This window comes from Oratosquilla oratoria, chromosome 2 (genome assembly GCF_046742065.1).
Source record: "Oratosquilla oratoria isolate Oo_2021 chromosome 2, ASM4674206v1, whole genome shotgun sequence".
NCBI classification, from domain to species: Eukaryota; Metazoa; Arthropoda; class Malacostraca; order Stomatopoda; family Squillidae; genus Oratosquilla; species Oratosquilla oratoria.
The window spans coordinates 43,127,424-43,140,314 of NC_134778.1; the positions used below are offsets into that span (position 1 = coordinate 43,127,424).

Genomic DNA, 12,891 nt, shown 5'->3' on the forward strand with positions numbered 1-12,891 from the left:
TCACCTGAGAATTAATAGAATTCCCCCTCTCTTCCGATATTTTCCCAGAATTTTTGAGTCGTGAGCGTTAGTAAAAAGAGCATTTCCTTTCATAACACAATCTAAAAATTAGTAAATACTCTCTTATGCTCTTTGCGGAACGATGATACGAGGGTCTCATTTTTCCATGTTATTCGTCGGGCACTGTTACAATGCATTTACTTATATACTTTCGCTTAAATTTATACATGTATGCATACATACATGCGCGTGCTGTGATGGGCAATGCTATAATTCATGGTGAATGACTTGTAAAAAAGACTTAACATTCAAAGATTTTTCCCCAATATTCAAAGAATAAAAAAAAAAAAAAGATAATGACGTCATTAACCAAGTGACGCACCTTCAATATCACAACGATGAGCAGCTTTGGTCAGGAGACTTAGAGACTAATCGGGGATGATCTGTCACCAGAAAGCCAACTACCTGGACACCTAAGGGCCTCTTCCTCCTTATATAGCAGGTAGCTAGTCGAGGCACGCACCCGCTCTAACTCATTCCACTCCCGTCCACTGCTCCCCCGCCCCGCTCGTTTCCCTCCCACCTCAGCTCCTCGTGGATGAAGGGTCATCCCGGTCTCCAGCCCATGACACGAGTGTGTGGCTGACTGAAGCTATTCACACTTGGTAACACTGATTCCGATGGTATAACAACACTTACAGAATCCATTTTACACGAGGCGTTACAGGTGTGTGTTCAAACAGTCACATTCGGTGCTATTAACGGTGAAGAGTTTTCAGACACCCGCACATTGAGGTTGGGACCCATTCATATGAAGGTGGTCGTGTATGTATGTATGTATGTATGTGTGTGTGTGTGTGTATTCACTTGGTCTTTTTGGATCACGTGTTCGACTCGTGATCGACAGCTATTTCCCTCCTGGAAGAGAGCTCAGAGCTCGTAGGTCCGATCTATGGGTAATGCTATGACCTTTCACACACACACACACCCAACTCCCCGCCCACGAGAGTCAGAGTAACGACCCGAAGCGCAGCTGTACCGAAATTAATTTTGGCCCTGGGCAGGATTCGAACCAAGCACTACGCGCACCACCATGTGTGTGTGTGTGTGTGTGTGTGTGTGTGTGTGTGTGTGTGTGTGTGTGTGTGTGTGTGTGTGTGTGTGTGTAACGGGTAAAAAAGGGTCACGAAAGAGGGGGATGGAAAGGGTAGAGGAGGGAAACGATGGGGGATAACATGGATACAAAAGGAGAGAAATGCGTAGACATACGGCCTTATTTTCCAATTAGCGTTATATCATCAATCGGGGGCATGCGCCGTGAAGTGCTTTGGTCCATTCCCACTCCGGCGCCAGTAGTCACCAGTCTCTCCGTGCAGCAAGCTCGCATGCAGCCATCCATCCATCCATCCATCCATCCTTCCCACTCTCGACTGCTCCGATCAACTTGCCCTTCCAGCCATGAGTTCTACTGTGGGCGTCCCCTTTTTCGTCTCAGTTTTATCGAACAGAGAGGAAAATGACATTCTTCCATTCAAAATCATATCACTCCCGATGGGGTGCTGTGGAAATGAATAAAATAACCTAGTGGCGGTCAGAATAATAATAATAAAAAAGACACTCGGTACGGATGGGGATAAATGTTATGAAACACAATACCGGATGACCGTCAGTGGCCGCAATATGATGTACTCGTACATATTAATAACGTTGTCTCCAGTTTCACTGACTGGAAATCCACAGTGACTCGCAACAATCCACAGGTCCTCCCGTGGATCTCTTGGGTCAGAAACTTTAGACCCCGTGGTTCTTAACCGTTTTTGGCTGCGACCCAAAATCCTGTCCAAATCGACCATGGCGACCCTTACCTTCATAAACACTTAAAAGACGAAGAGTAGATGTTGGTAGTTTTTTTCACCTCAATTAAATCGTCTATATCTCCATGTTATGCTTAACCTTAGATAATAACGACTTAGGAATTCTACAATCAGGAATAATACTTTGATAATATTTTGAATAGGAATATTGGGAAAAAAAACACGTCACAAATCCTTGGTGACCCAAGGGTTAAGAACCACTGGTTTCCAAACTACTTTATATGACGCCTCCCTTTTTACTTCCAGCAGACCCGCACGCCTCCCGCACCGTTTTGGCATTGATACGAAATGATATATATATATTTTTCTATTTACATCTTAATGGAAAACGGGTTGGGGTGACAGATGGATAAATTTACACGTATGTAACGGCAGATACTTCTTCTGGGAACGATTTCATTATTTCTATCCATTAAGGATTTTTTAGCAATTGACTTCACGCCCCTTTTATATCTTCCTAACGACTCCCGAGGGGGGGGGTGCCTCCTAGTTTGGGAACCACAGCTTTGAACTGTCGTTTCTGCTGCATTCGTGTTGGAGGAGTGGAACTGTCGCCCAAGGCCTGCTCTCCTTGTGTGAAAAGGTCAAGTTGACAGAAAAGAGATCTTGGGCCTGGTCCAGAGACCGAGTGAGTGCCAAGGGTTCCACCTCCAGATGTTGGCTATGGTGCTGACAGGCTTTGAAGATGGCCAGCACGAAGATAATCCTCTCCGACGTCCATCTTACAAAAGCACCACAAACAAGCAGAGCCCTTACATGCCAAAGTGCCGCCCCAGGGCAAAGTTGTCAGTGACGCCCCTCCACCCCCTTCCCCCATCACCACTTCCCATCTCCACCATTCCTTACAGCCTGTTTTAGCTATTGGCTTGCGAAATAATTAAACGGATTTTAAAAATTGTATTTAATGTCCCTATTGCAGAAAGGATAAGGGAAAAATATTTCATATTCTCTTTATTCTAACGCAAAATTTGTATATTACGGTAATATGTTCTGGACTCCTTTGACCTTTATTATTAGAATTATTTTGTCAGCCTTGTGGGCAGCATTTCCTGACTTGAATTGCCGCCCCCCTAAATGTGCCGCCCACGGCATATAACCTCCCCCCCCATGTGAAAGCCCTGCAAGCAAGTAGCCGTCATTGATGCAAAGGAATACTTAATCTATATATGTACACACATATAAACACACACACACGTACACACACAGCCCAATCATATCCACTGTACATAATAATTACACATTAATTTGTTTTGGCTAACGCCAGGCGATTTTATTCAGCCTAGAGGAACTGGTGCAAACGGGATACATATATACACATGTGCGTGTGTGCGTGCGTGCGTGCGTGCGTGCATGTGTGTATGCATATGTGTGTATACATGTATGCGGACGTATGATGCCATGTACGCATACATGCATGCACACGCACACAAACGAAGGCCCTTTCCATGGGAGGCGAAGACGTTTATCCAACGGTCTTGAACCGCTGCAGTGACGTCAGCAACCGGTGCCGTTACGAGAGAGCTGTTCGAACTGACCCCCCCTCCCCCCCCAGGACGCCCACGCATGAACGCCCATGACCGAGATGATCAGAGCTATACGTTCTACGTTCACCCCTTCCCCCTGTATATATATTTTTATTCTGGCTAAAGCCACACGATTTCTACTCAGCAAGGGAACTACACCGTAAGAAATTCACCATTGAATTTTGGCTTTCTATATAACGACACCACACGTAAAGCGTAAACGCTTCTTATACCCCGATCAAGCATAATGGAGACTCCAACGTCTTAGTTGCTGCCATAGGATTATATTCAGCTGAAGGAATGTCCTTCCACGGCGAAAAGAGGCTAATAAAACAAATATTCACTATCAGCTATACAAGTCCAACACGATAAAATTTCCACGAAGACAAAGCCCACGTCTAACGTCCAGAGTCCAGATCGACCATGGCGACCCTTACCTTTATAACCACTTAAAAGGCAAGAGTAGACGTTGGTAGTTTTTTCACCTTAATCAAATCGCTTATGTCTCCATGTCTTGCTTAATCTTAGATAATAATGACTTTGGAATTCTTTGATAATATTTTGAATAGCAATATTGGGAAAACAAGAAGTCACGAACCCTTGGTGACCCATTCAAATGGCTTGGCGACCCAATTTTGGGTCGCGACCTAAGGGTTAAGAACCACTGGTCTAGACCCTGGACAAAACAGCCACGTCATCCCCATGCTTCTGTTGAGGCATAAGACCGGTGTCACACTGTCCGGCGTCGTCGTTGGGGCTTGTTGTTGGCAAACATCATCTTCACGAGTCATTGAACTCGAAAAGTTATTATGGTGCTTCAACCAGGGGAGGTGGACGTCGTCGTCGTTATATCAAGTCCTGGCTGCTGTCGCCAGGTGGTTTCCATTAAGCTGACTGAACTTGCCCGTAAGCCGGCCGCATCCGGCGCTGCCGCATAGTGTGACACCGACATAAGGCCAGAAGATCTTCTTCCGCTGAGGGTCAATATCCCCTGTCTGAACAAGATCTCGACTGATCGAGGCCCCATGGGTCCAACTAACTGAGTAGTCTGAAGTTAGCTGCAGCAAAATCTAAAACACTCACGTTGAAAGGGAGTCATGTGCTCTCGTACTTTCAGTTCTCGATACGGAGCACATAAGAAAATAGAAAAGAAGGTGACTGCAAGGGACCATGAGGCCTACACTAGACAGTTCCTTATATATTACCATCTATCACCCCCATCCATAAAATTATCTTTCTTTATGGATTAGGATGAAAGGAGGGTTCTTTCAGCTAAATATGACAAGCCCATATAATAAGAGCATACGAATGGAGGATACTGCAAGAGACTAAAAGCCCTGCACTGGGCAGTTCCATGTCCATTACTACCTATCATACCTATCAATAAAATTATTTAATCTTCTCTTAAATCAACTAATTGTTTCAGCGCTCAGAACATGGTTACTTCCTTAGACTTGAACCTCCGCCTCTAGTTAGCGTGGTTCGATTGGAATTTTCCCCCAACGACTTTACTTGGGTTTAGTCCTACTTGGGAGTCTTAGGCGTGAAAGTTTGCAGTCTAGAGAGAGATCTCACTGGACACTAGGTCACGAGTAGGAGTGGCCAGTTGTCGGTGACCTCATTTCCCTGAATTGGGATGTACAATTGACATTTCCGCGTAGTCTATAGAGTCGCGAAATGGGGCTTACATTCACTGTTCCTCAACCTTTCGAGATTTGAGTACCCCTTGCGTCCACTTGTATGTTCAGGGGACCCCTTAATACGGGATTAGATAGACTATAGTCACTTTCTGAGACGCAACTTACCAAGAAAAAACTAAACAAAAATAGACATCTCGATTAAGAAACATCGTGAAATCATGAATTATAGGATAAATCTGATCTATGACAGGATTAATTGTAACATGTTGCATTCCCCGTCCTGTGAATCCCTTGGTAGGTTTCTACGGATCCCTGGCTGAGAAACACTGTCTTACGACATCTGGCAATATTAGTGTTTTGCGGACTCAGAAAACGGGGTATGCATTACAAAGAGATTTTGAAAATTAGCTATGTATTTTCTTCACTTCACATTTGCAGCCGAACACGTACGCGCCCTGTTGCAACACCAGCCATACCATACCGCGTGACTACAATCGCATGGAGTAAGCCAGAATTAAACGAGTCGAGAGCACAGGCCCGTCTTCCGGAGCGACTTTCTTCCTTCTCCGTGATCTTGACCCCGTGGGCGACGTGGTTCAGGTTCAGGTTCAGTTCGGGGTGTTTTGCCTCAGTTGTGTCACACCTCTATATGCAATATCTTCTTTACTTCCATGTGTATAACGCACTTATTTTTTTTTTCTTTTTACGTCGTCTGTACTCTGTTTTCTCCGTTCATTTCATTCATCATATTTTCTCTTTTTGTGCATTTTTTCCTTTTTCTTTTCTATGTTCACTTTTTCGAATAGACATGTGGAAGAAGCTGAAGTGAGTCGATGGTGAACAACGTGGTCCATCTGAACAAAGGAGGGGCCTGATGGTCCAGTGGTCAGTGATCGACCCGTAACTGAAGTTTACGGGTTCGAGTCCTCGGAATGGTGAATGTTCACGCCACTGACCCCGCTCACTATCAATAGGGTTGCCATGGAGACGAATAAAACAGCCTGGCAGCAACCAAAATGAAAAAAATGACCACCCGGTGCGGAGGAGATGAATTAAGAGGTGACAACCTGTTCGTTCCCAAGGGGACGTCACAGAGATGAATGAAATAGCCTGCCGGCAACAAGGAGGAATGGAAATGTACTACTAGCAGGTAGGGAACGGGTTAAGGACCGATCCACGCTTGCAACGGCTACGAAATTCGTCCCTCTGTTGGTCATACAACGACACCAAAAAGGTCGAGGCAATCTCTGCAGGATCAGCAAAGGATATCCTTTTAATGTTAAGAAATGAAAGACGTCATAGAATGTGACATCACAAATCTAAAGTGACGTCACAGTACGTAACTCCATTATTCTTCATGCTGTGGTCAAAATGTTAAAGTCACTTTTCTTTAAGTGACGACACAGTGTATAACGTCACTTCATTGAGGAGTTGAGCGAGGTCATAGAAAAGCCAGGTCATGTTCCTGCCTCCCCTCCCTTCGCCGTGCTTGGCATGGGGGGGGGGGAGGTCCCTAAGCATATGCAAGTCATGTTCTAGTTAATTGGGTAAAGAAGAAGAAGGAAAAAAAAAGGGGGAGGAGGAGGAAGGGGGGGGGGGGGCGCACGGGAGGGTTGGAGGCGGAGTCCCAAGCGCTGCTCCGTTTACACCCGGAAGTGCAAGCGGGACGACCACCGCTTTCCCGACGACGATCGGTGCACATGAGGGTTGACCGCTGCCAGCAGCTGACATGGCCACCGGGAGCAGCATGAAGGTCAGGTGGAGAGGGAAGGATTGCTGAAGGAGTGCAAGTCGAGGCACGGTGTGAGTCGTCCTATGGCCTGCCTGTCGACCTCTTCCAACGCGGAAGCCGGAGCAGGGGTGCCACGGAGATGAATGAAATCCCCTGGCGACAGACAAAACTATGAAACCATTTTGGCTCTGTTACGACCGAAGCCATTTATTTCCGGCTGCCGCCATCGACTTTATTCGGCCAACCGGTTAAAACGACCAATCTCTTCCGTACAACATTTACACCCGGGTCGTTCATTCTAATCTGAACCAAGCGTTTCTGTTCTGCAGAGGAAGGCCCCACGGCAATAACTGGTTTGAAAACAACATCGAGAGTGCGCGCAGTGAAGATATTACGCTAATACGGCCAGCCATTCCTCTTGAGGAAGGGGATGGGTGTGTGGTGTGTGCTAGGCCACAGCGTTATCCACAAATCGGACTATATGAGCATTCTTTTTTTCTTACGTGGCTTAAGATGACATAACAAAGAGATTAGAGAAATGACGGGACAAATATTCATACAGAATGATGTCAAAGGTAGAAGAATGAGATGTGCAGGCCATGTGGCTAGGGTGGACGATGGGAGAATACACAAACAAGTGTTGAATGGAAATGTTGCCGGCTAAAGACCACTCGGAAAGGCCAAAATATTGATGGAACGATGGCATAATGGATGACATCAAAGAGTATGTAGAGAACCAAGTAGCAGAGTGGCGAGGAATCACCACCAATCGAAGCATAGGACGAGACTTCGTGAAGGTGGCCATGGAACTCCAGGCTCAAATGCCACAGGAGTGAGTGGAATGGGAGGGTATTGAGTTGTCCATCAAGAATTCGGTACGTCAGCGGAGACCATCGAAAAATCCGTTTCGAAGACAGGCACCAGCAATGCGAACATTTGCCATCATGATTTTTTTTTCTCATTACTTAGCATTGCGTGGCAAACACATGCTCCCTCACACACATACATACACACACACACACACACACACACACACACACACACACACACACACGCACGCACGCACACAATCAGAATAAAATCTTCTCCAAGCCCATCAACACCACTCCATCTGGAAGTATAGCCCAGAGGGACTGACACAATGTTTCAAGACAAGGCCCAGGTTTTCTCTATCTTCTCCTCCACCCTTTATCACATCGAGAGCTGACAACCGGCAACTGACTCTCCGACTTCCCTCTCTCTTGGCACAACAAAAACCTGATGGCATAGGAACGAATCCCCGTTAACGGCAACACAGAATACAGTCCAATGCTTCGTCCCAGAAAGTTCTTTGGGAGAGCTCGAGACCCGTTGCCAGTCGCTAAGAGTCGGCCGCCGTTTCCCAGTCGTCAATAAAACTCGAGGCCATTATCCCCGCCCCGCCGCCATCATCATCATCATCATCATCATCACTGTGTTTTGTTGCACTATGATCCAAACATAGTTGCGAGGAATAGAGATGACCTTTCACCCACGAATTGCTAAGTAGGGGGAGGGGCAACAAGTGGGTTTTATGATGGGTGTAGAGTAGGCGTATCCTCTGACTCGGTCACCCCACTTAGAAATAGGGCTCTGACATAAGATATACTGTATATATGCGTAAACACACATTTACACACATACGTACACACACAACATAATATAAATATATATATATATATATATATATGTGTGTGTGTGTGTGTGTGTGTGTGTGTGTGTGTGTGTGTGTGTGTGTGTGTGTGTGTGTGTGTGTGTGTGTGTGTGTGTGTGTGTGTGTGTGTACGCATATGTATATACAGTATACAATCGCTTAAACTCATATGTGCATACACATACGCACACACACACACATAAAAATAAAACTTGGTCAAGTTCGACTGCCTTGCAGTCGCGGTCAAGAGTTCCAACATAATCGACCACAGGCGACTTAACGAAGATGTGTCACACAATGCCGACATTACGTCACGCTATGCCGACATGACGTCAGTTCCCAATCATATGTCAAAGAAACGATTTATGTTTCCATCGCATGCAGATTACTTTACTATTTCTTTCATTTGCGAGCGACTACACACACACACACACAGTGTAGGAGCTCTCTGGTTTACATTAAGATTACTACCGAAATGACTGATACTGGAAACATACATAGCACGAATACGGACTGGGTACCAATACACTAACGCAAACAAACCACCCACGTATGTACGCACGCACGCACGAGTAACGGTAAGAGGCGACAGACGCCAAACCTTGAACTGATGTGAACGCAAAGCACGTAATTACACACATACAAACATTCACACACGCAGGCGCACACACACACACACACACACACACACACACACACACACACACACACACACACACACACATGCGCGAGCGTACACAAACGTACGCAAAAACGCGCACATACCTGACATGTACATACGAATTCATACGCGCAAACACGCATATGCATGCACGCGAGCGGATATAAACAAAAAAAAGTGTAATGATCGATCACCATCTACGTTCAGAATTTACAGGGGGGGGGGGATATGATCATCCCCGGACAAAGCAACCAAGGGAAAAATGGCACCGTTGACAAAGACAATCCCAAACTTGAACTGAAGTTGGCCACACAGTTTCCCAATACGGATGGAACAAGTTGCCTCAAACGAAGTTTAAACCCATGCCATAAGCTTAAAGAATATGAACAAATGAACAGCACAATAAGAATAAAACTAAGACCATAAAAAACACAAAGACTTGTATTAGTACAGTCACTATATAGTACACCAGTCACTCCTCGCAAACGAAATACAAGTGACAGTGAGTATTATTCATCATTTGACACCAAGACCCTTCCAGAGTTCAAGTATTGACATCATTTTGTATCATGCTTGACTTAACACGCTCACTCACTCGTTTTCTCTCTCACACACACAAACACATACACACACATACACAATCAGCACCCACACATACCCCTGCCCGCCTTCACAAACTCGTGCACACATATTTTCACACGAAAGATACCTGCAGTGATCCTTCGAGTGTTGGGAACGGTGTTAATTGAAGAGCCCTGTAATCCCTATCCATAAAATTGTCTCTTTTTCTCCTCAAACAGCCAATTGTTTCAGTGCTCACGCCAACCGATACAAGAACATGATGCCAACAAATATTTCGTGGCAATGGCTTCCAACACTACCTATGGTGGCGGACTTTATTCGCTTTTGTTCTGGTTAAATCCCCTGTGATTTCAATCCAAACACACTGCCATCCGAGTTTCTTTTCCTTTCCTTTTTTTTTCCACTTTCCTGGCACTTCGTCGGCAGGAAGGGAACTGAAACTGATCTGGGGAGGGATGGAGAGCCTCTTCCACATACCCAGGCCGTAATGAGTACAATCTCCTGCCTTTCTTTCATTCTAATTACCATCCCGTCTTTTGTCTTTTTTAACACAATTCCCCTTTGTCCTTCACCCCTTCCGTGTACCAGGTGGGCAATTTTCTTTCCACGCTATCTGCCGCAGAACTACACCATTTACCTCCGACGGGGGGGCAGCCCTCGAAAGCACGGGGGGAGGGGGGGGGGCTGTAAGCAACCCATACATCGTCGCCCTTCATATTCAATCCTAACGAAAGGGTCATTCGCTCTACGGATTCCACTGTGGGTGGCAGAACTCGAAGGAGTAAATGGAGTCATGAGCCCAAATTCACCCTAGCCCCCTCCCTCCCCCCTCCATTCGTTCTCCATTAATTGCAATGAGATTTGCGAGCGCACGCATGGGCCTACAGGAATACAATAACGCCCATCAGGTTTCTCTCACTCTCTCCCCCTCTCTCTCTCTCTCTCTCTCTCTCTCTCTCTCTCTCTCTCTCTCTCTCTCTCTCTCACACACACACACACACACACACACACACACACTAACCGTTTAGACCACATGTCTAAAGGATGTGACAATTTTTCCTTGATAAATGCATAATTGCTTTGAATAGCTTAGAGGGTGATATAGCCCAAGCTGGAGCAATACATGAATTAAAATCTAATAATTAGAAATCAAGGATACAGATTTAATTTGTTCTATACATAAATTTGAGGCTAGATATGATAAATTGCATAGTAGGCGACGGGACCTAACGAGCGATGCTGCTTTCCTGTATAATGTAATTGGGTAAACACACAAACACACACACACACACACACACACACACACACACACACACACACACACACACACACACACACACACGTACACATAGACTCCCTCGCCTATGAACACGGCCAGCTGTGTTGGCTCATACGTAAACAATCCGGGAGTGAAATACCACACTAACACACCAACACGTGTGAGGTCAACACGAGGATACAGACACATAACAGATCCGGTATCGAATTCACCATTTACGATCGTTTAATCTAAAACGATGTGTAGGAAATCCATTTTTCATATTTCTTCACTTCTGTGCCCAGAGAAAATTACTATGTTCTCGCTTTATAGCTTTCCTACAAGAAATAAATCATATTCGTGTGGATAACCAATGAAGCCGCATACATTTTAGTATTAGTAAAACCGTTGCTTTCATTTACTGCGAACAAATTCGAATGGTGAGATTGCTGTCGTAGAAGTTTCGTGAATTTGGTGAACCTATGTTCCCAATTTCGAAAAAAGAAAACAACACAACCTGTTTCTAAGTCCTTTCTATCTATATACCATGAGCTTCCCCCTTAAGGGCCATTTACACTATCAAACTGTTTGTCAAGCCCGGTTTGTCAAACAAATATTTGAAGTGATGTTTGATCGTGTGAATGCTGTCTTTGGTTGTCAAACACGTTTGACAAACGTGTTTGACAACCAAATACCCCATTCACACGGTCAAACATCACTTTAAACGCTTGTTTGACGAACCGGGTTTGACAAACCGTTTGGCCGTGTAAATGGCCCTTTATAATGGAGGTAGCCAAGTCAGAGGCATGCACCCACTCCCATCCATTCCACTCTCATCCACCACCCATTCCTCCTCCTCATCTTAGCTCCTCGCGGATGAAAGGTCACCCTGTCCCTCGCCCACTGCCCGGGTCAGAAGCAATGCACCAAGACACAGCAGCACAAACACAGCAAAGCCGCTTCATTATGTTTATTTTTTCATTTTACATACATACATACATACACACACACACACATATATATATATACACACACACACATTTTTACGAGCACCGATCGGATTCATGCAGGTGAGGGGTGGACCCGTCCTGAGGAAGGGCTCCAAAAAATTCCATAAATCTGTAGTCTGAACTATAAAAAGTCACAGTACACCCCATAACCACCTTGTACCTCAGTCCCACCCTGCGACGGAGAATAAAATAGACTTGTGGCTGCCAAAATGCAACGAAAAGTGCCAAAACTCGAACGGAGCTCATCGAGTCGAGGTGGCGGCACACTAGGCATTTCTCGCTAGCATGCTCCTTGCTTTGGCGAGTTCGTTTGAGTACAAACGACTTCGGTTACGATCTTTGGCTTTTTAAATTTCCAAATGTCAAATCATTCTTGCGTCATATAGCGAGAACCTGAATGACGAATTAAAGAGAAGTTAAACCTCTACCAATGTTAGACACATTGTTGAGATGTTCTTGCGGAAGTCTAGAATATTGTAACCGATGTCGTTTCTACTCAAACGAAGTAGCAAAAGCAAGTAGCATGTTAACCTAGTGTGCCACCACCTTTACACTAACACATTGCCACCATGTACTGAGCGCCGAAACAATTGGTTGTTTTAATAAATAAGATTCTATGAATTGGGATGACAGGTGGTAAGGGACATAGTGTAGGCCTTATGGTCTCTTGCAGTCCCCTCCATTCCTATGTTCTTAGAAGTGGTTGCCTGAAAAGCAGGAATAATTCGAGTTTGGCTACTGTAACCCTTTCGCTACGTAAGGGTTCCACGGAGATGAATAAAATCGCCTGGCGGAAGCCAGAGACAAAAGGCAAGGGTCAAGAATAACAGTCGGGCCACAAAGCGCCCATCCGCGCGCGCGCGCACACACACACACACACACACACACACACACACACACACACACACACACACACACACACACTCATGTGTATTCCTT

General features: G+C 45.4%; 2 protein-coding genes across 3 annotated transcripts in view; one reads left to right on the forward strand and one right to left on the reverse strand.

Annotated features, from left to right (window-relative positions):
* Positions 1-12,891, forward strand: part of LOC143038629 (uncharacterized) — a 33,806-nt gene that overhangs the window by 10,949 nt on the left and 9,966 nt on the right. The window lies entirely within an intron of this gene.
* LOC143038619 (rabankyrin-5) overlaps positions 1,425-12,891 on the reverse strand; it is a 107,326-nt gene continuing 95,859 nt past the window's right edge. For both annotated transcript variants that reach the window (XM_076208078.1, XM_076208087.1), the window contains exon 7: positions 1,425-1,559. In XM_076208078.1, coding sequence (XP_076064193.1) covers positions 1,440-1,559 — 120 coding nt within the window. In that variant the 3' untranslated portion in view covers positions 1,425-1,439. The remainder of the gene's footprint in view (positions 1,560-12,891) is intronic.